Source organism: Erpetoichthys calabaricus, chromosome 13 (assembly GCF_900747795.2).
Source record: "Erpetoichthys calabaricus chromosome 13, fErpCal1.3, whole genome shotgun sequence".
NCBI classification, from domain to species: Eukaryota; Metazoa; Chordata; class Cladistia; order Polypteriformes; family Polypteridae; genus Erpetoichthys; species Erpetoichthys calabaricus.
Window position 1 is genome coordinate 31,391,602 of NC_041406.2, and position 26,619 is coordinate 31,418,220.

The 26,619-nt window shown below is 37.1% G+C and overlaps 1 protein-coding gene across 2 annotated transcripts in view; it reads right to left on the reverse strand.

Annotated features, from left to right (window-relative positions):
- LOC114664113 (solute carrier family 45 member 4) overlaps positions 1-26,619 on the reverse strand; it is a 103,151-nt gene that overhangs the window by 46,296 nt on the left and 30,236 nt on the right. For both annotated transcript variants that reach the window (XM_028818087.2, XM_028818088.2), the window contains one exon: positions 7,042-7,749. In XM_028818087.2, the coding sequence (XP_028673920.1) occupies positions 7,042-7,294 (253 nt within the window). In that variant the 5' untranslated portion in view covers positions 7,295-7,749. The remainder of the gene's footprint in view (positions 1-7,041; positions 7,750-26,619) is intronic.

A 26,619-nucleotide genomic window follows, 5' to 3' on the forward strand; every position in this document is an offset into this window, starting at 1 on the left:
GTGAACCTTTCTTTACCAACAGATGCCCCACAGCTGCTGGACCCCACGAGCTTGCCCAACACCCAGTCCATACAAACATTGAACAGAGTAGGAGCAAGAACACACTCCTGACGAACCCCAGAATCAACTTGGAAAAAAAATTCAGAGGTCCTGCCTCCACTCTGCACAACACTCACAGTACCAGTATACAGGCCGACCATGATATCCAGCAACTTCGAGGGGATCCCGCGAATCCTCAGGATTTCCCACAGGGCAGCTCTAACAACTGAGTCGAACACTTTGCGAAAATCGACAAAGGATGCAAAGAAACTCTGCCGATATTTGCGTTTGTGCTCCATGAGAACCCTCAGTGCCAGGATGCGGTTGATGGTAGACTTCTTAGGCGTAAAACCAGACTGTTCCGGTCGCTGGTAGGTGAGCAAGTGATCACGGACCCTATTGAGGACGACCATAGCAAGGACCTTTACCCAGCACCGAGAGCAGTGTTATCCCCCTGTAGTTGCTGCAATCCAAGCGATCACCCTTCCCTTTCCAGATAGGGACAACAAGTCCCGTTTTCCAGTCAGTTGGGATAATGCCAGTCTCCCAAATGGAAGTAAAGATTGCTTGCAATACCAGGAGGACAGCCTTACCACCAGCCTGGAGAAGTTCACCCCGGATACCACAGATCCCTGCAGCCTTTCCCCACCTCAGCTGGATCACAACCTGTGCAATCTCAGTGAGATTGGGTGGTTCACAACTAATTGGAGGATCAGCCTCATGAACCGTGAACCCAGAGATATCCAACGTCCTAGCCGGAGGATCAGCTTTGAACAACTACTCAAAGTAACCAGCTCAGCAGGTCACAACTGCAGTGTCATCCATAAGGACCGTTCCATAAGCTGCCCTGACTGCGATTCCCCGAGGAACAGATTAAGATGTGAGTAATGCTTCAATTCCTCTGTAAGCAGGACGTGGGTCGCTAGACCACAGATGATGTGTGACTTGCTCACAGATTCCTCTAACAAACGCCTCTTTATCTCCCCTCAGAGCACTCATAGCCGTCCCTCTCAGTTCCCGGTACGGACCAGAGTTGCCATTGAGCCGTGCACTGCGACTCCTCTCAATGATATCTAGGGTGCCCTGCGAAATGAAACGCCTCCTTCTGGGAACACTGGTAACACCAACACAACCCTCAGCACAGTAAATATTAAGACAACAAAAAATTAGTTTGCATTTATGATAATTTTAGTTTCACACTTTTATCAGTCTCTTGCATTAAATAGCAGCGTGCAGAGAGTAAAATAATATACTAATGTTTAAGGAAAGTAAAGGAAAGGAAAGAACTATGGCTCAGTGCATTTCACTGCTAGTTCCGGTGAGCCTGTACACATTAAATGGTACCTTCTCACAACAACTGGTAAACTGCTACAGAAGGGTAAATCATTAAAAATATTTAGATTATTGCAAAGGTTGAACAAGCATACACATACAAGGTTACTAATGTAGCATTTGTGTTTGTAGACAAGTTAGCAAAATACTAATTTAAAATGTTCCTATTTTAATTTTTCCTTAACTGAATCACCAGTGCTTGATTTTTCTGCTACCTTTCATATTGGCAGAGTTTGTGATCATTGGCCACTTCTGTTCTGAGTAAGGGACTAATTTAAACTGAGCTCTTTACAAGACTTTTTTCCCTGCAATGCACAATAAACACTGCAGTGAACACTGATGTCATAATCTATTTATCCAGAAAATGTTTCAGCTGGTTTTGCTGAATATGGTTTCTCATTATAAAGTAAAACATCTTACTGCACTTCAGATTCTATACAATTAAGAGATTCTTGCATATACTCTGCTGAATTTTCACTGAGCTCTGTGCGCAGGGATGCTTAGGAATGTTTTTTTTTTTTTTTTTTTTAAACGTACCTGGTATCAGCTGTACCACAGTAGAACACTGTATGCTTTTAATTCCATAGGTGCTTGACACAGTAAGCAAGTATTTTTATAAGTGTAAGCTCTAGTCTGCTTCGGGAGATTTACTGGAATAAATAAACACAGAATGTGAGAAGACTATGAATGGAAGATACAGGAATATACTGCAGAAGAGACTATATACCCTCACTCATATTACACATTTCAGTTGAATGAGAGCCAGGAAGTGCACAGACATGTGCAATCAATTCCAAGCTGGTTGAAAAAGAAAAAAAAAACTCAGTTAACTTTGTTTCCTTGGTTTTGTGATATGATATGACAGCAAAGTAAAGTATTTATTGTCATTTGTGAGTAAAAACATTTGACAGTTTTGTTTTTTTTTTTTGCAGATTATACTCAATATTTCAGAAATATCTTGCTCCTTGATTACAAAATGAGAAGAAAAACATACATTACCGAATGACACATCTTAATGTTATTGAGTGCAGAAAATTAAACTAGGACAGACAAGCAATAATCTGCCTTAAGGTATGGTATTTATTTGTGAAAATATGTTTTACTGAAATCTTATTTGACAGAATCTAAAAAAAAACAAAACAAAAAATATGAGGTACATATTGTTAGGCAAACCAAAAACTGGACTGATTTGGTTTTATAATTTTCTGACCTGCCTTTATTTAGCTTCTCTAGGCCCAGCTAAAATCTGCAGCACAAATTCATCAAGAGGGCGTATGGGTGAATATGGATTGTGAGATGGGAAAATTCAAAATTAATTCTTCAGCAACCAGGTCACTAACTTGGACCCAGAATCAATACTCGGCAGCAAGCACAAAATGTTACAATTCCGAACTATATAAATCTAGCAGGTAAAAAGCCTCACAGGTCCTGAAGTCTCTGACATTAAGACTAAATTGGACTTTCTGGATGATGTAGTGTCCACTTTAATAGTTTAAACATTTTACACTATTCCTATTGGGGTACTAAATGTAACATATTATATTTTATTATAGAGGTGCATAATGTGTAAAGAACAACAGCCTCTCATTTAAAAATTATTTTCTTTTGATCACAGTCAAATAATTTTCCTTATAGCTTAAGACTAAGACTTACAGACTAAACTGAAACTCTGCCATCTGATATTTCTCAGGCATGAAAGCTTTGAGGGGTCACCATAAAACTTAAAATAATGGCCCAATATCTAGTACAGAGTACTTAGATTTCATACTAACAATGAATTAATAGAGTGCCGGCGGAAGATTGTCAGGAGGCACCTGGAGGCACCTGGAGCACATCCGGGTGATTATAAAAGGGGCTGCCTCCCTCCGTTCGTGGGCTGGAGTCGGGAGAGAAGGAAGGACAAGGTCTTGGAGGAGGCAAGGAGGCGGCCTGAAGGAAAAGGCATTTGAGAGTTGGCCTGGACTTTGGGGACTTTAGGGTGGTGTGGTGCACCATCGTAAATAGTAGTATGTACAATAAACGTGCTGTGGGTGATTTGAATTTGTCCGCCTGTCTGTGTCCGGGCCATCTTCCACAAGGCCTAAAGACATACCAAGTTATTTTACTGTAATATTCCAAATTTAATTTCATTTAGATATTATGTAAAAAAATAATAGACACTAAAAGGATTCTATTAATTTTATACCCATCTCCAAAGACACATTTCCTCAAACATGGTAAAACACTACCCTTCCTCTTACAAAAAATACATCTACAGCAAAAAATACTGCAAACTGCAGACAAAAAGATTTTTCTGATCCTTATGTGACTGTCTTGCTATGATGAAGCTTTGTCAAGACCTATGCCAGAACATTATCTTTGTACTTCATTTATCAATGTACTTCCACTTATGATGTGATTACTACTACTTTACAAAAATTATTTAATATGAGTACCTCTTGCAAGCTCAGTGTTAGATACAGTGAATAAAGGTAAACTCATTTTGAGATTTTCTGTGTTTGTACCTAGAGTGGACATTAAAATTAATTGATTACTGTATTAATAAAGTACAATCTGTAAATCTAAACATACCTGAAAGTGGAGGTGCTGGGATCTGTAGATGAGTTAATTGGGCAATGGGCATATACTGTATATATTTTAATTGTACAAGCATCAGTAAATCAAATTCCATACAAATGACATTTTTAAGGCAGTAACTGATTTATATTTTCATTTGTAAAGTATTAGCTGTGCATAAGAAAGTAGTAGAGACTGAAACTTATTTTTTCCCCTCATGGACGGCCCCTTCCACCTCAGAGCAGGAAACACTGACTTATTTTTTTCCTTCTTCAGCTCTTTAGCCTCATTTTTTTGTATTGGTTGCAGAATGACTTTAAAGAACACAATTACACCCTGATGGATACAGAATTCACTTTATAAGTGCTGCTGCTAAAAGAGTATTAACAAAAAATTTACCAACATTGACAATTTAACCCTTATTATCCAAGTTCCACTTATGCACGTACTGTACCATTGAAAACTATCTGGAATAAAACCATAATCCATAACCATGATCTTAGGGTGCAAAACATTCCCTTCCTTTCTGTGAGCTTGTCAGCAAGTAGAGAAACTATATGGAAAAGTTCATAATTTAATCAGAAACACTGCAACACTTCTTATCAGAATCAAAATCACATTTTTTTGAGAAGTATTCATGCATACAAGGAATCTGACTTCAATTTTGGTAACTCTCCAAGTACGAGTTACATAATCGACATACACACAACTGTTAATCATACACCTGAGACAAAAAGCAAGACAGAGAATGTAAAAAATATTATATATATATATGCATACAAAGTGCAGAGTGCAACTCAGTGCAAGAAATGTTGAAATAAACACTGAAAAACAAGTATTAACAATGTAGAAATAGTATTGTAAAACCCTGGGTGACCTAAGGGGTGCTCTGCCCAGCCTGATTAAGCTGAATTAACCTGCAACTCTTTTATGAGGCTATTGCTTTTCTGCTACACTAATATTTTAAAAATAGGTGCACATAAATTATAGCTTATTTTGCTAAAAGAATCAACAAGCTAAGGTTTTCTTTTTTTGGCCACAACAAGCTAGGCACTGCACGGCCCTTGTTGCTTATGTTACTTTACTTAAATGTAACTGTACCGGTTAATACCAGGGATGTACAATGTCTTAAAAGTTCACATTTTCACATAGTCTTTTCAAAACATTGACAATGACGATACTATTGTCATGATTTTTTGGAGAAATTCTTTCAGATTATGAATAATTAGCTGCTCTACACATATACTGCTGAAAGTGTCTATATTTTGTGTCTTGGGAGTGTGGTGGGAGAATGGTACAGACATTTCAGCTCAGGCCATAGTATATTTGTTGTCTCACAGATTGCTGCAACTTAAGCACACATAGAGGTATTCACTAATGTCATTATGATAATTAAAAGGTGATTTGTTACAAGTTCTTTTAATACTGCTACAAATCAACGATGCTGTATTGCCATGGAACTTTAAAATTAGATCTGCCTCATGTTAAAGTGGATCTAAATAAATGTCTACCAACAGGAAACCAGAATGAACTAATTACTTTTACTCAAACATGGTGCCCTCACATTCTACCCTCTTCTGAACAAAAAGAGCAACTCAGTATGTGTTCCAAAAAAAAAATGTTGTTTTATCATGGCTTGGTTATAGCGTGTAATTTTCCTTTTCCTATTAACGTGCAAATGACATACTGCAAAAAGCGCATAACCCTGAGTGTTGATTGGTATTGCTAACTTGCAATATACAATGTACAAGCAGAAGACGGACAATGCCACAGCACTGAGCAGGAGAAAGGTGCTATATAAATAACATTTATTATTATTATCATTATTATTATACTGCTTTGATATACAGCATAATTTAATCAGTTTATTTCAGGTTTATTATCTTGTGTACAAAGTAGAATTACATTCCCGTTTGCCTGCAAGCAGTGCTTGAAGTGGAACCAAATTACTGGAAGTATTCTGCTTAGTCAGCGTCTTGTTCCACCTCCCAATTAGTTATTACTTTTACATGACGTGGTGGGGGCACCCTTTTCGAGATCAGAGTGTATGTGTATATTAGTATAGGATATCAAAGGGAAAGTAATCCCCATGAAACATCAAGAACCACTGGTAACGGCCTACTACAAGCATTGCCAGAAAGACTAAATAAGCACCACTATGTAGCCACTTTCCTTGTCCATCACCTGAATCTCATTGCATATGTTATGTAGAATATATAGGTTTCAGCTGCCCTGAAACCACGCCCAAGATAAGTGGGTTTAGAAACATATAGTAAATAAAAAAATATTGCAATGTTGCTGACAAGTTGCATTAGCCTGGGGATCAGTCTCCCACCGTATTAACTGATTTTCCAACAAGCAAACAAGTGGCTTCAGAGGACCCTTTCAATCAGGCAAACCAGCCAAAGTCTCAAAAGGATTCCAGCTTGTGATTCCTAAATATACCCGTGTTCCTCCCATTCAAACTTTCTGACTAAGCTGCCTTCCCTCAGCCTTTCCTTCAGTGCACTCCTGCTAAACTCAGGAGTCTCATGCACCTCCTGTTGTGAATATAAATGCCTGATAGCTTTCTTGTGAGGTGCGTGAGGGGGGAAAAAAAAAAAAGGTGATGGCTGCAGGTTGGTGCTTTGAGGAAATTTTTAAAAATGCTTAGAGCCAATTGATGATGTTTACTTATACCAACGATGTGTCCAGACAATCACCGATGGACAACATTATCAACCATCAGTTCAGTCCTAGTTAATATCTGTGTAAAGTTTGCACATTCTCCCAATGGATGCGAGAGTTTTTATATGGGTACCCAAGTTATTCTCCCAAATATGTGTGTGTTAACACTGACCCTTTGCCAGTTATCATGGGTATGTGCATTTGAGTGTGCTCTGCAATGAACTTTCATGCTGTCCGGGGTAGGTGCCTACCCTATACCCAATGTCACAGACAGAAGTTCCATACAAGGTTTTTTCTTTTTTTAATTAAAATAGACATTAACCTTTATATTATGTTACTAAATAAATACAATGCAGCTCATACTGCATGTTGAAACCACTCACCACTACCTTCATTTCCCTTAAAAGTTAGATATTTTTTATTTTGTAACAGAAAGAAAAGACTTACCAATTTGCAATAACACAGGTGTGACAAGGGCAGTCTCCATAGCATAGCAGAACTCTCGTCCAAACATCACTGCTCCGTGCATCACCCACCTCTGCAGTGGTATCCGGTCGATGGAGCCTTCACTCACGGTTTCATCTTGGCTATCAATCTCTTTTCCATCACTTGGCTTTTGCTTTTTCAGCTGGGAAAGTGATATATCATTCACTTGTATAGCATCCTGATCAGTATTCTGTGGAGCCATTGTTTTCCGCATACAAAATATAGAGCTCTTTTAAAATAACTTTTATTCTATATACATATATAATTTATGAATATTCTCTTGAGATATTTTTTTTTAAAGATTGCACAGTGTGGCCTTGTAGTTTTCTTCGTGTGCCTTTATGTATTTAATCTTCATGTATCTGGTCTTTCTCCCAAGAAACTATTTGAAAAACTTTGTGATTGTACTCCTTGGATGTCAGAAGAGATTTTTATAAAATTGTGTTGAAACATGAAGAATTTGGTAGTGATATATGAACACATATGGCTTTAAAACATGGGTTTTACTGTCTACTACAATTAAAAATCCATAATAATTGCCATTCAGTTAATACAAGTTTCATAATTTCTATGGAAGAGATGCTGAAGAGAGAATATTGGCAACAAGCAGGTCTTAAGGAGATGCAAGTGGGAGCTCTTCTTTTAATCCCCATCGAGCAGCCGATTGTTCTGTGGATTTGTCAGCCAGAAATAAAAAGGTGTTGAAAAAAATAAAAGAGAGAGAGAGAGAAAGAGAGAGAAACATTATTACTAAACTGAAAACCACAAGAAACAGTTCAAATCAAGCTTTCTATTAAATATTAATTTCAAGTAAAACTAAAGAAAATAGTTTAAAATGGTACAGTTTGAGATCTATTTTTAAATGTACATTCTAACATTAAATATGAAGGGCAAAAGAGACTAAAGTTTAAACATGCATATCTACATAGTTCAAAATACAAGTAAACAGGTATAGGAAATAACACTTGTGGTCCAACATCGGTGGGAAAATAAAAACAACAAATTTTACTGGGGCATGCATATTAAAATGCATTCAAAAAAATGTGCACCTAAATCATCAGTGCTGCTACAGATTCCTGTAAATATTTTGCTTTTACCTTAAAGTTAAACGTTTCAGTTAATTTTAATTTTTTACAATGGTGCAAAGAAGAAAGAGCTTAAATATGAGACATGCAAATTGCAAGAAACCCTAACTGAAATTGCATGTCACATTTGGCTACAGTTTGAAAAATCCTGATTTTTTTTATTTGCTACTGTCCTAATTGGCCAAAGGACCACTTCTGCATGAGCTGAAATGAAAATCCACAAAAATAAGAAAGAAAAAAAAAAAACATAAGCTGTCATAAGGCATAATTGGATTTTTTTTCTTCCCAATATTAATATTGTGGAATGTTGATCTGTTTTGCAAAATTGAATAGCATTCAGTCGTTTTGCTTGTGTACGTAAAGTTCAGCAAATCAGAGATAGCAGCAAGTTCAAGAATCTATACACCTGTGGCAATACACATTTATGTAGCCCTAAGAATTTTAAATGCACATTTGTACATTTTCAAAGAATATTTTAAATAGAAAGCTTTCTATACTCAACTACTGGCTGACAGCTCTACTGTAACTATAAGGGTTTACTTCACAAGGACTCATTTTAAATTTCAACGATGTAACAATGTAAGTATTTCCAGTCTTGAAATTCATACTAAATTTATATTTATCCCACATATATTTTATTTTAGTTGAGTCAGTGCTATTCAAATTATATTAAGTGTGGCAGACAAATTTTTGCCTATAGAGGTATGATTTTAACTTCACCACTAGTCAAATAAAATAAGGGTTAGTGTTAGGATTCTAACATTAAAATGGATTAAAATAGGCTGAAAAATTCTCTTTTCACACATTATCTCCTGTGTGGGCCATTATCTACACAGTGCTAATTAAGCTAAAGTCCAGTAGTTTAAAATGTACCTACAGCACTGGTGACCCTTTGTATTTATAACATTACTGTCAGTTGCAAACCTAAAATTAAATCAGGCATTAAACTCTGTACTGGGATATTGATAAACTGGGTTCTTCCACAAGCACAGTATAAAGATGCTTAGATATACACATAAGACAGTTTTGTGCCAGTAAACAGAACAGTAAGAAATAAAACTCATTGCAGAATTGTTTTTTTCATGGTCAAACACATTGTGACCAATAGGGGATGTTGCAACACCCCAAACACAATTGCACCATTAACAAATCCTGATGTAATAAAATGGTTTATTTCCATTCAAATACCTTTCAAAGGCTTTTTCAATTCTCACACTCAATCGTTTTCCTTCACCCTTAAACCTAATTTTCCAAGTCATTGTATAGCAGTCAAAATGCCAGCTTCCAAAAAGAAATGTAACACAATAATTATGTAATTCCATTTCATGTGTAGTAATTTAAAAAAAAAATGTTTGTTTTGGATTTTATTATTGCGATATGATTTTAATGATTCCCCAAAATTGTGTTTTTTTTTGTTTACTTTGCTTGGTTGTTTGTGGCAAAAGGCTGATTTTATACTTCTGCATCTCATGGAGCTTCCCGCACACACCTGAACACTAGTTGGTGGGGTTTGTAGACCCCAATAAAAGCAAATGATCCATTTCTTGTTTACAATCTGTAGGCCTGTGTGCTTTCTTTCAGCTTAAAAGGTGAATAACATACTTGAGGACATCAGTGGAAATTTAGGGTAAGTGTACTTAAAACTGAAGCCAGGAAGCACTTCTTTATGCAAAGATATGTGGGACTCTGGAACAAACGTCTGAGACATGTAGTTGAAGCAGAAACCATGACAACCTTTATCAAAAATCTGGATGAGATAATGGAACAGCTTAGCAATTAGTTAAACAAACAAGCTTGATGAACTGAATGGTGTCCGCTCATTTGTCAAATTTCTTATGTTCCAAATATTTCTGATGTGGAGAACAGAATATCAGAAAAGCTTTGAGGAGTACAGGCCATTAAGTGAATCAAATTACTTCAATCCTCTACACCATATTTTCAAATGATATGAAGTCCTGAATGTTCAAAAATACTACTATGCACTACACTACTATACTGTATATCACATTACAAGCTAACTTAGTTCAACTGTCAAGAGTTCCCTTTGTGAAAACTTACTTTGTAATGTTGTGCGAAATTTACACTTAAAGGATAAGTTTGGTATTACTTATTATATTATTTTAGAACACAATTTTACGTGACAAAGGGAGGCGTTTTTTTTATAAATTTAAAAAATGTGCTTATAATGGGACTTTAGGGTGCTGGGGTCCAAAGATGGATGGAAAAAAGCTTCAAGTGGCAATGGTTCTGGTTTAAGAAAACATGCCTTTGGTGTTTATGAGGTATCCTTGTGATAATGGAAAGAAACAAATAATTTTATCACAGATTCTTGTTTCTTGATTGTTTATCTGCTTGGATGGAGTTATGACACCCCATAATAACCTATAGCTCATAACATTCTGTGTTGCTATTTTACAAGGGCTACTGAGCAAGATGCACGCCGAGTGGGTGTGTGGTGAATAGGGTACAAATGAGTTTCATTGCAATTTGTACACATAACAGTACATCTGAACTGAACCAATTATGCTGAATTTCATTTTAAATATGAGGAGGAGTCAAGCTAAAGGTAGAAAATGGGACTAATTAGAAAATGGAATGAACCTTAACAAAACTGATAATGTAATTTCTCAATGTAGTCTCCCATCCTTCTCAAAGCACTTGCGTCACCTGCCTGGAAGGGCCTGGATTCCAGCAGAATAAAAGATTTAGTCTTGTCCTTGCAAACACTCATGCACTTGAGTTATTGTCGAACACTACATGCCAAGGGGTACTACAGTCACTAGTGCAAGATACTGTGACTTGCTGGAGACCAATGCGAAGCCTGCTATTCGATCCAAGCAGCAGGGACTGCGGTCTCAAGGAGTTCTTTTGCTGCAAGACAATGTCCACCCGCCCACACACTGCTAAGAACACCAAGGCTTGTCTGGAGAAACTGAAGTCTGAGGTATTGCCACACCCTCCTTATTTGACAGATTGGGCACCATGTGATTTCCACCTTTTTGGACTGCTAAAAACCATCTGGGTGGTTGTTGATTCAAGACAGATGACGACGTGAAGAAAGTGGTGCACGAGTGGTTGCGAGGACAAGACAAAATCTTTTATTCTGCTGGGACCCAGGCACTTTCAGGCAGGTGGCGCAAGTGCATTGAGAAGGGTGGAGACTACATTGAGAAATGACATTATCAGTTTTGTTAAGGTTCATTCCATTTTCTAATAAATCCCATTTTCTTACTTGACTTGACTGACCCTTGTATAAGCCTTCAATTTTTTGAAAGAATTAACCTATCTTTTCAGTGGCATGTTTTACAAACACATGATCTTAAAAGAAAAAAAGAAAAAAAAAAGTGAAAGGCAGTCAATACCATGTTAACTCCTCTGGCCCCCTATTTTAAATAGTCTCCTTTTAAAATGACTGAACCTCACAACAATGGTTTTCTATTTTTTCTTTCTTAAAACAGCATGGATACATTGTTTTACAATATGAGTGTAATCTCAAGATGCGGATTAATACTTGATAACATCTGGATTGAAAAATGTACGTATTTGGTAAGTTGTACGGTTTTTCATCATATTGGGACTCCTGTTCCCTTTAACTCCACTATAAAGTACAAGAGCAAGATAGTTATTTTTAAGAACTTATAATATATGCTCCAGTTTACCAGAAGTCCACATGACCGTCATCATCAAGTTCTTCCATTAGAACCCTGAATACAATGAGGACTGATCATTTATGTTAGGCAGAATGCCCAGAGGGGACTGGGCGGTCTCGTTGCCTGGAAACCCTGCAGATTTTATTTTTTTCTCCAGCCGTCTGGAGTTTTTTTGTTTGTTCTGTCCTCCCTGGCCATCGGACCTTACTTTTATTCTATGTTATTTTATTCTAGTGTTCCCTTATTTTAATACTTATTAATTTTGTCTTTTTTCTCATTCTTCATCATGTAAAACACTTTGAGCTGCATTATTTGTATGAAAATGTGCTACATAAATAAATGTTGTTGTTGTTGTTTAGAGAGCATTTTAATATAGCAAACTAACATATACCATGATTGTGAAGAAATAGAAATGACCTGAAAAATACAAAACTTATCCATTAACAAGTTTTCTTGTGCCCATGTTCTTGTTGAATAATTCAGTTAAAACTAATAGCTGGGATCCACCATACTGGTTTCCTTAATTTTAAACACTTTAGTAAGGTCACCTCCTAATCTACAAAGGATCAGCTCCTTCAGTATTTTCTTATAGATCCTAACTTGCAATTCTGGAATCAGCCTAGTCCTTTATCTGTGGACTTTCTCTAGTAGTACTATGTCTTTTGTATGATATGGACTCCAAAACTGCACTTGGTATTCTAGATGAGGTGATACAGCTTAAGTGCATCTTCCCTTGAATGGTACTCCACATATCAAGCTATAAAATGTAACATCCTCCATTTAGTCTTCTTTACTGCTTCTGTACATTGCCTGGATGTGAAAATCATTTTTAATATTAACAAAAAGGTGTATTTTAAAACTATTGTCAAATTTGGAGGAGAGCTTACTTAAATGGCAATTCCCTAACCTTTTCAGTTTTTCTAGTTTTTCATAAATAATTTGTAAACTGTAGATGTACTGTATTTTAAACTCATTTCCCATCCTTGGCTATACTGTATATCCAGATTTCTTAAATAGCTGTATTATCATAATTATATACAGCTACATTCTACTCAAACTTGTCTGCTTATTTTTTCATACTTTAGCTTCAACGTAAGCAAATTTTATTGTAAAACATATTTTATTCTGGCTAATTAACTCTGGGCCACAACTTTCATTTGAATATTTATTAATATTACTATTTGTCCCTATTATGTAAATTTTGAAAACTGTCCAGTCCTAAACTCTACAAACCTGTTTCATAGGTTAAATAGTTCCAGCCTAAATATTTGCTCATATTACTCCCAAATATATTGGTGACCCATTGTAACCCACTCTATAAACCTATGCCTTTCAATCTTAAATCAAGATTTGAGCTACATGTTAAACCTTATAAATTCGTCAGTCTACCTAGTCTGGTGCATGGCACAGGCAGAACTTCACAAAAGACATCCTTATTAGATAGATAGATAGATAGATAGATAGATAGATAGATAGATAGATAGATAGATAGATAGATAGATAGATAGATAGATAGATAGATAGATAGATAGATAGATAGATAGATAGATAGATAGATAGATAGACACACAGACACACACACAGACACACACACACAGACACACACACACACATACTTTACTAATCCCAATGGGAAATTCACATTCTCCAGCAGCAGCATAATGATACAATAAATAGTATTAAATTAAAGAATGATAATAATGCAGATGAAAAACAGACAATAACTTTGTATAATGTTAAATGTTAACGTTTACACCCCTGGGTGGAATTGAAGAGTCGCATAGTTTGGGGAAGGAACGATCTCCTCAATCTGTCAGTGGAGCAGGACATTGACAGCAGTCTGTCACTGAAGCTGCTCTTCTGTCTGGAGATGATACTATTCAGTAGATGCAGTGGATTCTCCATAATTGATAGGAGCCTGCTGAGCGCCCTTCGCTCTGCCACAGATGTTAAACTGTCCAGCTCCATGCCAACAATAGAGCCTGCCTTCCTCACCAGTTTGTCCAGGTGTGAGGCGTCTTTCCTCTTAATGCTGCCTCCCCAGCACACCACCGCGTAGAAGAGGGTGCTCGCCACAACTGTCTAATAGAACATCTGCAGCATCTTATTGCAGATGTTGAAGGACACCAGCCTTCTAAGGAAGTATAGTCGGCTCTGTCCTTTCTTGCACAGCGCATCAGTATTGGCAGTCCAGTCTAATTTATCATCCAGCTGCACTCCCAGATATTTATAGGTCTGCACCATCTGCACACAGTCACCTTTGATGATCACGGGGTCTATGAGGGGTCTAGGCCTCCTAAAATCCACCACCAACTCCTTGGTTTTGCTGGTGTTCAGTTGTAGGTGGTTTGAGTCGCACCATTTAACAAAGTCATTGATTAGGTCCCTATACTCATCCTCCAGCCCATTCCTGATGCAGCCCACGATAGCAGTGTCATCAGTGAACTTTTGCACATGGCAGGACTCCGAGTTGCATTGGAAGTCCGATGTATATAGGCTGAACAGGACCAGAGAAAGTACAGTCCCTTGTGGCGCTCCTGTGTTGCTGACCACAATGTCAGACGTGCAGTTCCCAAGACGCACATACTGAGGTCTGTCTTTAAGATAGTCCACGATCCATGCCACTAGGTATGAATCTAATCCCATCTCTGTCAGCTTGTCCCTAAGGAACAGAGGTTGGATTGTGTTGAAGGCGCTAGATAAGTCTAGAAACATAATTCTTACAACTCTTATTAGTTATGCTTCTCAGCTTAGCACCTAACTCTTTAAGATAAAATTAACAATTGGATTGAATCGGGTCACTGTGAATCGGAATTGAATCGAATTAGGACATCAGTGATGATACAAATCCTTACTGCTGACCATCTCAGCGTTATCCAAGTCAACTGTTCATTTTTGTAAGGTCTTGAAAATGGTTGGGCAGTTGGAGAAACACAGCACCTTTATGTCGCTCTGCTAAGGTTTGTTGCAATGTCCTTTACTGTTATCTAGTGTCCTTGTAACTGTATGTGGACTGTGAATGAACTACTTCACTTTTTTTTCTAATTAAAAAACAAAATATATGTTTAACACAACTACAGTGGTTATTTAACAACTTGCTGGCCTCCTGTGAGCACCTGTATGGTTTTCATCAGCCCCTTCCCTGCTGCTAATGTTGTCCTTTAATGGTCTGCAGTTTCTTCTGCCTTCACTCTTCTACTAGTGTGAACATTCCCCAGCTTGACCATGAATTAACTTATTTATTAACTAATCCTGTTACATGTTAATTCCTTTTCTCTAGGAATACCCATTTACTTCTTTACTATTGGCAGATAGGATTCTGGTGATTTACTCTGAGCCCTGCTGGCTTGTACTGCCCCTTGTGCTCCTAACTTGGCACACACAGTAAAGTAGAACACAAGTCCCTTTTTAGTCCCTTCAAACTCACAGACTTGTTGTTTCTGTGCAACTGATAAATAACCCAGCCAAATAAAAAAAAAAAACCCTATGGGGGAAAAAGAAACCCTGTAAAAAGTATTTCACAATCCCGAAAACAAGGATTTTAGGAGCAAGCACTGTACTTTAATTTTCACACAGATGCAATAACCAGTACTAACCAAACATGGTGATTTTTAATATAAGGGTAAAATAAACTGTAGCATGCTATTTCCACATTATGCTACTGTCTAAGCGACTTTTTCTCCAGGTACTCTGCTACAAAAAAAAAACCCACATCTCAGTGACATGCATGATAAATCAGCTGGGAACTCTAACTTGGCTTGGAGTGAAGGGAGTGGGGGCGAAAGCACAACTGTATCCCACAACCATAAATTGGATGAAGTGGGTGCAAACAATAAATGGATAAAGAGAACAGTTAAGCCTTTTGTTCTGTGTGGGAAACAAACTGCTGTAATGAACAACAACAAAAAGCTTATTTATTCCGTTTTATTGATTACCTTTAACTTCATTTTCCGCACCTCTGTTACTCAATTTTAATTTCCTCTTCCTGTCAACTTTATACATCTCCTAAAAATCACTTTTCATTTCTTACAAGCTTTTTCTTGCCCTTTATACTATAGAAAACCCATGTGAATAAATGGCAAAAGTAATATCCCCCTAAAAATAATAAGTTATTTCAAGTAATCCCAAGTGCACAAAGGAACTACATGCACACCAAAGCAGATGAACTTGGAATCAAAGTGCAAACCAGGGTCTGAGGTGTCAATGTTACATAACCTTGACTTCATAGAAAATTTAAAATTCAAGGAATGAAAAGTAAAAATACCACAAACAACAAAAAAGCAAAAATATTGCAAAAAGAAGGCTTTGAGCTCAATCTACAAACTGTTTACTACATAGGGAAGTAACTGAAATGATCACATTATCAGAGTAAAATTCTGAGGTGCAAAGACTAGTGACTATGCTTTAACTAAGTAAAATTTCTGTTTTTTTCCAGCAAACTGGACATTTCAATAATATATTTTCATTCAGTTTCATTGGTGTGTGTGTTTATTTATGTATATACAGTATATGTCATTTTTCAATTTCTATTCAATAGTGTTCTTTAAGATAATAAAAATTACTACAAATCCACCACTAAATTACTGCATTTTCTCTTATAAAAGTAAAGAGCAGCAATTAGCAACATTTTGCCCACCCTTTTGGATCCTTACATGGGATCAAATTATGCATGAATGCTACTGGCCCAGTACACTCCTGGGTTGTTCTGGTATGTGTGAAGTATGCTTAGTTCGATAATTTCTATTTTACATGTGTGAAAAGGGACTAGTAACTCTGCAGGACTTGAGCAACACAACTTAATTTGCCTACAATATTTAAAAGCTAGAAAGTATAGATTGAACAAGGTAGTACAAACCAAATGTAGACTTACAGATCTCAAAATTGTATTCCTGTATTATTTTGTGCTTAGTAGGAGGTCATGCTTAAAGACTTTGGCAAGGCTGCATTATGTATCCTCTTAAAATGTTTAACAAATGCAAATTTAGCATATGACCTCTGATATTAATTAATGTACTTATGCCTTCCATCCTCATTAGACTTTTATCAGTAACATATTCTCACACTGATTAGGATATTGATAAATGCGAAAAAATGTTTAGTAACGTATGATTTATTTACCGAAAAAGAGGAAATTATTTGTCAGGTAGAACTTTGGCTGCTTATACACAGTAGTATACACAAGGTAGGTATCAAGACAAAAAAACGGTTTAAAACATCTTTGAGCCAAAGACGAGAACTGTCCAAGTTTTAGACTTCACAGAAAAAGGACGCACATACTAAGAGGGATTTCAGTTTGAGATCTGTGAGAATGGCGATTAACCCTCTAAAGGAGTTCCTATGCAGTACCAGGTAAGGACTATTGAGTGTGCTTTACCTCATAGCTCTTTCATTATAAATCTTTAAAAAAACAATAATTTATAAATGACTGAGGGTGATACAGATCTCATTAGGACACTCATACTAAAAATATAAAGATGCTGCCATAAACTACTGCTCATGGTAGATTTACAACAACATATAATATAGAACGGTGGCACAGTGGTAGCGCTGCTGCCACGCAGTTTGGAGACCCGGGTTCGCTTCCCAGGTCCTCCCTGCGTGGAGTTTGCATGTGCTCCCCGTGTCTGCGTGGGTTTCCTCCGGTTTCCTCCCACAGTCCAAAGACATGCAGGTTAGGTAGACTGGTGATTCTAAATTGTCCCTAGTGTGTGCTTGGTGTGTGTGTGTGCGCCCTGTGGTGGGCTAGCGCCTTGCCCAGGGTTTGTTTCAAGCCTTGCGCCCTGTGTTGGCTGGGATTGGCTCCAGCAGACCCCCGTGACCCTGTAGTTAGGATATATGCCACATTAAAATCATTACTGAAGCCTTGCCCCTGCCTCTGGAGATTAGCTATGAAGTATATGATTTCTGTTTGTTTTCCTGCCTTGCTTGTTTTTGCAGTATAACAGTATGTAAAATATGCTATTTAGCTGAGTCAATGCTAACATATGCAATACATGCCATCAAGTAAATATGTGTATGACCTTGAACTCTGTAGTTTGTTCTGCTTAAATTCTACACAATGCAATTTAAGAGCTTTAGTACAAAATGTTAACTGTTGCTGCTGTTCAATTCCCTTATCCTCCTTTTTGGAGGAGAATGCATATCATTGAGAGTGGATACATATCAAGTTTTTTGAGAGTAAAACATGCAATACACATAACTTGTCCCTGATAGTTCAAGAGATTTTATATTAATTTAGAGCATAATAACTGTTCTCAGCCTACTAATGTTAGGTTTGGTTGTATCAGTTAGTCTGTATAAAATTGTATTCATGACAAAAGCAATTACTTAGTGTTCTAATTGGCTGAATTTGTGGATGTCATTTAAAAGGAAAGCCTCAGTTTTTCAAGTTGCTTCATGGTGAAAAAGATGCAAAAATGTAAATTATTTAAAATATTCTTTAAAGAATGACCTTATCCACACCCCCTCTCAGCACTTCTCCACATTGTTTCATACATTTGGCTACCATTACACTTGATAAGGTGAGAATCAGCAGTAGCTTTAAGTCCCTTTACTTTAAAATCTAGGCGAGCGCCAAATAAGATGTCTAAGAGTCTGGCATAGATCATTTCATAAAGCTTGATGGGGCTTCAGAATTCAAGAGGTGTCTGGACTATGTAAATTATATAAACCATATAAACAGTGCTGCGGTGGGTTGGCACCCTGCCCTGGATTGGTTCCTGCCTTGTGCCCTGTGTTGGCTGGGATTGGCTCCAGCAGACCCCCGTGACCCTGTGTTCGGATTCAGCGGGTTGGAAAATGGATGGATGGATGGATATAAACAGTGGGTATCCATCACCCATTTCATGCCCTTATTGGACCTGCAGTCCTCAAAGAAATATGGTGCCATGTGCTCTTCATGAAACACAGCAAACTTAAGTTCACTCTGCCAAGGTTGCTGCAATGACCAATAACACAGCCTGCACCACCAATTATTTGGTCATATATGACTTTCTGTTGAGCTATGAGTTGTGACTGGTAATTGCAATGGAAATGATCAATCAGGTTGTGCAATGTGTTTCACTGTCTGCACAGCTAACCATGGTTATTTTCCTGTCAGTAAATTTGTATGCCTGTGCAGCTGTGCTCTTCCTGTCAGTCATGGTGCATGACCATATTGCTGCTTGTTGTAAAAAGGACCTGAAGCCCAGTTTTGTAGCCAAAGTAGCTTAGCTTACATATTCAACTCATGGGTCTCATTATGCATATCAAGGCCTAAGCTCTCGACCAAGAACAAAATTAAGGTTTATATATAAAATTTAGATTTAAATATCGTCATTCATGCGTGTCAGAGGACCTCTTCACAGGTTCAGTCAAGATATGTAATAACCCACAGGGACAAGACTGGGCGCTGCTGCAATGCTGGCTTTTTCTTTCTCCACAGCGTCAAGAAACCACCTGAGGAAGGCACTTAGCCTCCACCCCTTCCAGTCCAGCCTTATTAAAACCCCGGGCACCCCCAAAGGAGGCGTCATTTACTGGCCAGAGCAACCCACCAAATGGAGCTTGGCAAGAAGCGAGTAAGCCTCATTCTTTATACTTTAGGGACAAACGCTTGCAAGCATCTTTTTAATTTGTACTTCTGTCTCCAGACAATAAACAGGTTGGCCTGGTTGATGGCCCAAAATTCCCACACAGTTTCTGAACTGTCATTACCGCACCTGGCCACAGTATTAATACATAAAAAAAGAGCTTAAAAATACTGCATGGAATAGTTATTACAGAAAGAAATTAATGGAACTATACTAATAAAGAAAGTCAAAGAAATGTGCAAGTACACACTGCAAAAATAAAATCGTGTTTCAAATCATGCTATAATCTTCATCACCAAAGTAACAACCTGGAACACATCCCAATGCTATTTATCGTTATAGCCTGAGATTTCCTAATTCAAATCTGTATTTACTAATTGATTTGATACTTAGAAATGAAAAATATAACTAATAATAAATTTAGCTCTATGTTAGCTAAATTTCCGTTTACTTCAGGGTAGCAGAAGAAAATGCTATTGAAGTTAGTATTAATAACACTTTAATGCATACATTAACACAATGCCACCAGGCAATGGAAACAGAATTAAGATGCCATCCCAATTTGCTTCTTAAAGATTTTACTTTTCAGCACAACAAGATAACCTTGTGTGGGAAGATAAAGTGAATTTCATTTTATCTGGAAATTTAAGGTATGTTAGATGTATTTTTGTGCACCTAAAACTCATTTTATTTCAAGATATCTGCTGTGCATTCAAAGATATTGTAATTAAATCTTAATAACTTCCTTTTCTTCCTGAAGTTGTACAGAGCATTCCTAGAAGTGGTTCTGAGGCTTGGCCTGGAAGTAACCCATGATTACATTTAAAAAAATATTTTCTGGCTGCGCTACAGCTTATCTCTGCAGTACAGAGAATGTACAGTTGGTGAGAAGAGTTGGACGACGGCTCAGTGGTGAAGAGGAAAACAGGTCAAAGAAAGGGGATATGAAAAAGAGTGAGGACATGTTTTAGGAGTACTTTACAGAATATATAAAATTCTGTTCAGGGCCCAGCTATAAATCATAAACAAATGCACTGGATATGTCTATGCTTTCATTCTAATCGGTTTTGAGGGTTCAGATGGCTCAGTACTACCTCCCCATTATCTAAACTGCACACACACACACACACACACTGGCCCAGATAAATGTGCAGGCACAATTATAAAAATCTTTGCTAAAATTTTCAACATACTTGCTCTCTCTCAAACACTTACACACAAACACAGACAGATTGCCCAGCCTGCAAAAAGTTCTCATAGGGATGCACGTCAAAGTCGAAGTAGTCAACTTTACGAACAGTTATTTCAAAATATCTTACTTGTTTCAATGGAATGAATGAAACTATTTTAGTTTAAAAGAGCTGATCTAATGTAGCTTACATACACTTCAGATACTGAAAATATTTTACATCTTTTAATTAGTTTTAAGGGGGGGCGGGGGGGGGTCTGCAGGAGGAGACAAAGAGAGAAAGCTATTTCTGATCTGTCCTTTTTTTCCCCCCACAATTATAAGTGCCAACAGATCAATAGGCTTCATAGCCATAACTCCTGGAAATATTGGAAATTAAGGTTAAAGCTATCATATGTAATAATGTAGTACCTTAATTTAAGCAGTCTGTCTATTACCAAACAGTGAACTTTGAGAGCTGGAATATCAAAGGTCTCAATCACAAATTAAAGAGGAAAAAAGTACTCTCTCTCCTAACAGGTCTAAACAGCAAGATAGTATTTTTACAGGAGACTCACTTAAATCAGCAAGGATCAGTTTCGGTTGCAAAGAGATTGGACTGGCCAAATATTCCACTCCAGCTATACAAAGAAAACTAGAGGTGTGGGAATCTTAATTCATAGAACAATTTCATTTGCAGTATCAGATGTAGTATCTGATCCTGAAGGGCGATATGTGATGGTGATGGGTAATTTATTTAATTGTAAAGTGATTTTGATAAATATCTATGCAACAATGTGGATCATAGAGACCTCACCCAAAACATATATGCATCCATGCCTAACTTGAACAGTCATAAAATTATAATGGCCAGAGACTTTAATTGTGTTTTAAATTCAGACCTGGATAGGTCTTCAGCTACAGGGTCGATAACATCTAACACTGCAAAAATAATCACACAGTTTTCAATTGATCATAACTTATCAGACCCATGGATATTTTTAATCCATACTTAAGAGCATATTCCTTCTTCTCACCAGTACATCATTGCTACTCAAGAATTGATTATTTCTTTATAGATAATAATTTCTTGCCCACAATCAAATCCTGCAAGTACGATGTTATTTTTATTTCCGACCATGCCCCTCTGATCTTGGAGCTCACATCACCATGTCCCACATACTCATCTCAAAGCTGGTGTCTTAAAACCCTGTTAGCCGACGAGAACTGTACAAAAACTATATCCAAGCAAATTGACTCTTTTCAGAGACAAATGCATCCTCAGTGGTTTCTGCAGGAATACTCTGTGAAACTCTGAAGGCGTTTTTAAGAGGACAAATTATCTCCCATCTCTCCCACAAAAATAAATTGGAAACCAAGAAGAACTCAGAGTTAATCACTGAAATTACCAGAATAGATCAAGAACATGCCAGGTCTCCAAAATGAGGCACTTTTTAGGAAAAGACAGGCTTTGCAATCAGAACTCAACCTTTGACAACAAAATAAACAGAACAACTCATTTTTAAAATCACATCATTACTATGAAAATGGAGAGAAGGCTAATAAGATCTTAGCTCAAAGAATCCACAAGCAGGAAGTTTGCAATGCAGTATCAGTAATCACCAACATAGACAGAGATAAAATCATTGACCATAACAATATAATGCACACATTTAGAGAGTACTATAAGTCCTTATATTCTACTCAGTCTAAAGATATATTCTACTCAGTTTAAAGAATACAAGACACAATCGAATGCGTTTTTTGATACATTACGGATACCACAGTTAAATACTCTCAGTACAGAGGAATTGGATAAACCTCTGACACTAACAGAATTACTAGATGTTATAAACTCACTTCAGAGTGGGAAAGCACCAGGTCCTGATAGCTACCCTGCTGAATTTTGTAACAAAAATTTCAATTAAGTTAGCTCCCCTTTTCTTAGCAACATTTATAGAAGCTAGAAACAATAAAATTCTACCTTAAACTTTTCGCCAAGTATTATTAATGATGTTAAGATACTCTTCAAAGTTCTAGGTAGAAGGATTGAGAAAGTGATCACTTCGGTAATGTCAAAAAAGACCAAACTGGATATATTAAAGGTAGACACTTAGCTTCCAATCTTCAACGCCTATTTAAGGTAATATATTCACCCATATCTAACACTCTACAGATCTTATCTTTGGATGCATATAAAGAATTTGATATGGTTGAATGGGACTACCTATTCACCACGTTGCATAAACTTGGGTTTGGCCCGAACATATGTGCATGGATTAGACTACTGTATACCAGTCCAGAAGCTTCAGTATGTATTAATAACATAACTTCAGACTACTTCAAAGTAGAATGCAGTATAAGACAAGGATGCCCCTTGTCACCTCTGCTATTTGCAATCGCCATTGAGCTATTGGCTGTTCACTTTCAAAATGCATCAGAGACAAAGGGGATTTTCAGAGAAAATATCACTATATGCAGATGATATGGTACTGCATATATCAGACCCACAAAATTCTGTGCCTGTAACCCTAACTGCACTGACAGAATTTCAAAAGATAACTGGACTAAAAATTAATTTGAATCAAAATGTGCTTTTTCCAGTGAATTCTCTAGCAAACAAAATTAGATTGACACCTTCCCTTTTATCATTGCAGATCAGTTTAAATACCTAGGGGTAAACATCACAAGTAAATTAAAAGTTTTGTATATAAATACAAAAACTTGCTGTCTGCTTGGAAAAACGTAAACAAGACGTGCATTGATGGTCTACCTTCCATCTTACTTTAGGAGACAGAATTAAAACTTTTAAGATGAATATCCTCCCTAAGCTTTTGTTTCTATTTCAAAACACCCCCACATAGATTAACAAATCATTTCTTAAGAAATTATATTCAATCATAAGTTAATTTTTTTGGAATTCAAAATATTCACGCATCCAAAGGACAACCCTACAACAACCTAAATCAGAAGGTGGCATGGCTCTGCCTAATTTTCAAATTTAATTACTGGGCAACAAATATACAAACTATAAAAACCTGGACATTGACACAAATAAATGAACACACACTAGCTTGGTCTGCAATAGAAATGAAATCCTGCAGTATTTCTTTATATTACTTGCTTTGTGCACCAGTAAATAAAAAGGTATCTTCAATATACTAACAACCCAATTGTCCTTCAATGTAGGAAGCACTTCAAGTTAGAGAATACTTTATCTGTGGCACCTGTACATGATAACCATCTTTTTCCACCATCTCAAACTTGCACAGTTTTTCATATTGGAAAATGTATGGGATTAAATCATTTAGAGATTTCTATATAAATGTCTTTGCATCCTACAAACAATTACACTCAAACTTTAGCTTCCCATCAACGCAATTTTTCACCAAATTAGAAACTTTGCTAAACAAAATCTGCCCAATTTTCCTCACCTCCCACCTATTTATATTCCAGAACAAATATGGATCAGTCTTGACGACAGCATTTCTATAATATATAAAACCATTTTAAAGTCCATTCCTTTTATAGATCCCAGAGTACAGTGGGAAAAAGATCTCCTACTAAACATTTCAGAAAAGGAGTGGAATGCAGTCATGCACAGAATTCACTCTAGCTCCATAAGTGCAAAGCATTCAATTATTCAACTTAAAATCTTTTATCGAGCACATCTATCTTGTTTAAAATTGTCCAAAATGTTTCCAGGGCGAGATCCAACCTGCGAACGTTGTAATCGAGCTCCAGCCTCACTAGGCCACATACTTTGGGCGTGTACCAAATTAACATCATTCTGGACAAAATTTTTTAAATGCATATCAGACAGCCTTGGTGTCAAAATCACTCCTAATACATTAATAGCTGTGTTTGGTGTACTCCCAGTTGGCTTAACGTGGAGAAGGACAAACAAACAAACTGTAATTGCCTTTACTTTACTGTTAGTACGTAGACTTATTTTGCTCAACTGGATGAATCCTAGCCCACCTCTTTAAGTCAGTGGGTAACTGATGTTATATACTGTTTGAAATTGGAAAAAAAATCACTTTCTAACTTTAGAGGATCTGTCCAAAACTTTTTAAAAATCTGGCAGGATCTAATCAATAACATTTTAGAATAAGTATTTATATTGGGGAGAAGGACTTCTTTCCCTCTTTACTACTCTCAAAAGTTTTACTCTGGCTGTTGACCTTTCTCTCTTTCTCATGGGTGGGGGATGAAATGAATCTAGTTTTGTTAAGTTAAAGTTGATTGTATGGAATGTTACATGCTTTTAATAAGTTCAATAAAAGAAAAAAAAAAAAAATTTAAGGACTTAGCATATATTCCAAGATACCATATCTTAAACAGGCTGCACTATTACAGTAACTGTATTTTATACTGTGTTAAGTTATTTTGAGATCCCAAATATTTACAATTCCTTTAAATGTGTTTAAAATGGTTTTCAAAATGTGCACCTTTTTGTACAGCCTTGAGGAGGAGTTAAAATCTACCATTTTGATATACAGTAATCCCTCACTTATCGCGGGAGATAGGTTCCAAGGCCGACCACGATAACTGAATTTCCGCGAAGTAGGGACACCATATTTATTTAATTATTTAAGGTGTATTTGGATGTTTTTAAACCCTCCCTGTATTGTTTACAACCCACCCTTTACTCTATTAATAACAGGGACAACTGCTAAGCAATATGAAATCGGTAGATAAGTTTACACTTACTGTATAGCGAAGTACACGTAGCTATATATGACGCAATGATGGTGATGAATATGCTGCGCAGTAAAAATGATGACGATGAAGGTGATGATGATTTTTACTGCGCAGCCGATGACTGTATTTTACGTCTCTTCAGACGGAAAAGTCATTTCCTGGGGCACCTCCTCCTCGGTTTCCGAAGGTGTATCTGTAGTAGTAGTAGTAGTAGGAACTGGCTCTTTTTTGCGAGCCTGCAAAAATGTAGCGAACGGTGGATTTGTTCACGCCATATTGGCGGGCCACAGCCGCGAACGTTCTCCCTTCCTTCAACATATCCAGAAGTTTCACCTTCTCAGCGATCGTCATCATTCTTCGTTGTCGTTTAGGCTCAGCACCAGCCTTGGAAGAAGGAGCACGTTTGGGAGCCATTGCAGGGGGTGAAAATTGAAGCGAAGTTCAACACAAAGAATCCACAAAAAAAAAATCACACACAGCACAGTGTAAAGTAAACCGCTCGGCGAGAAAGCTTGAAGCGAAATGACAAGGGGAGATACTGTGGGATCTAGGCATCAGTCAAAGCACCAATCACAGGCCCGATTACAAAGCGGGAAGCTGTGATTTGTCGTCTCCCTCCCATGTAACAAATCACAGCCCGTGTTACAATGCACTTAGTCACCGAACTTGTTTTGTTGTTCTTAGACTAGGAAATACTACTACTATATTTAAAAACCCGTGAAGTCGTGAATCCACGAAAAGTGAACCGCGAAGTAGCAAGGGATTACTGTATTGTTCTACTCAATTTAGATTCAGTAATGCCTGCGTGTATAATAAAATATAAAACATTCAGCACTTAAATAGGAAATGAAACTGCAATAGTAGTACCTTAGAGAGAAAAATAACATGTAACTCCAATGTTGGTGAGCAAATGCAATATACTGGCGTCTATTCCCTGAAAATACTCTTTAGCTTTCGCGTCACTGTCTCTTTGGTGTTTGGGTACTCATCCTCACTCTAAATGGAAACTTGCTCCGTTAAGTTCTTTTCACATTTCTTTGGCTGTATTAGTCAAAGGAAATAATGAGACATTAAGGGTTTTATTAAAAAGTCTGAATGGGCTATTAGTTTCAAGATACACAATTTATAAAAACTGTCTAAAGTCAGTATGCATATGCATGACAAATCTTTCAAGTACAGCAGCAAATTTTGTGCTTAAAACACATACTTTTGCAAGCATATGGTCGCAATCTGCAGGTGCACATAATATATTGTAAAATATGCCTGGTCACGAGACTTTTGGCAGTGTATTTTGTGCTGTCTTCATTTCAACTGGATCTGTGTGTGAAAGCAGAGAGACAAGGGTTGGACGTGGATCTATC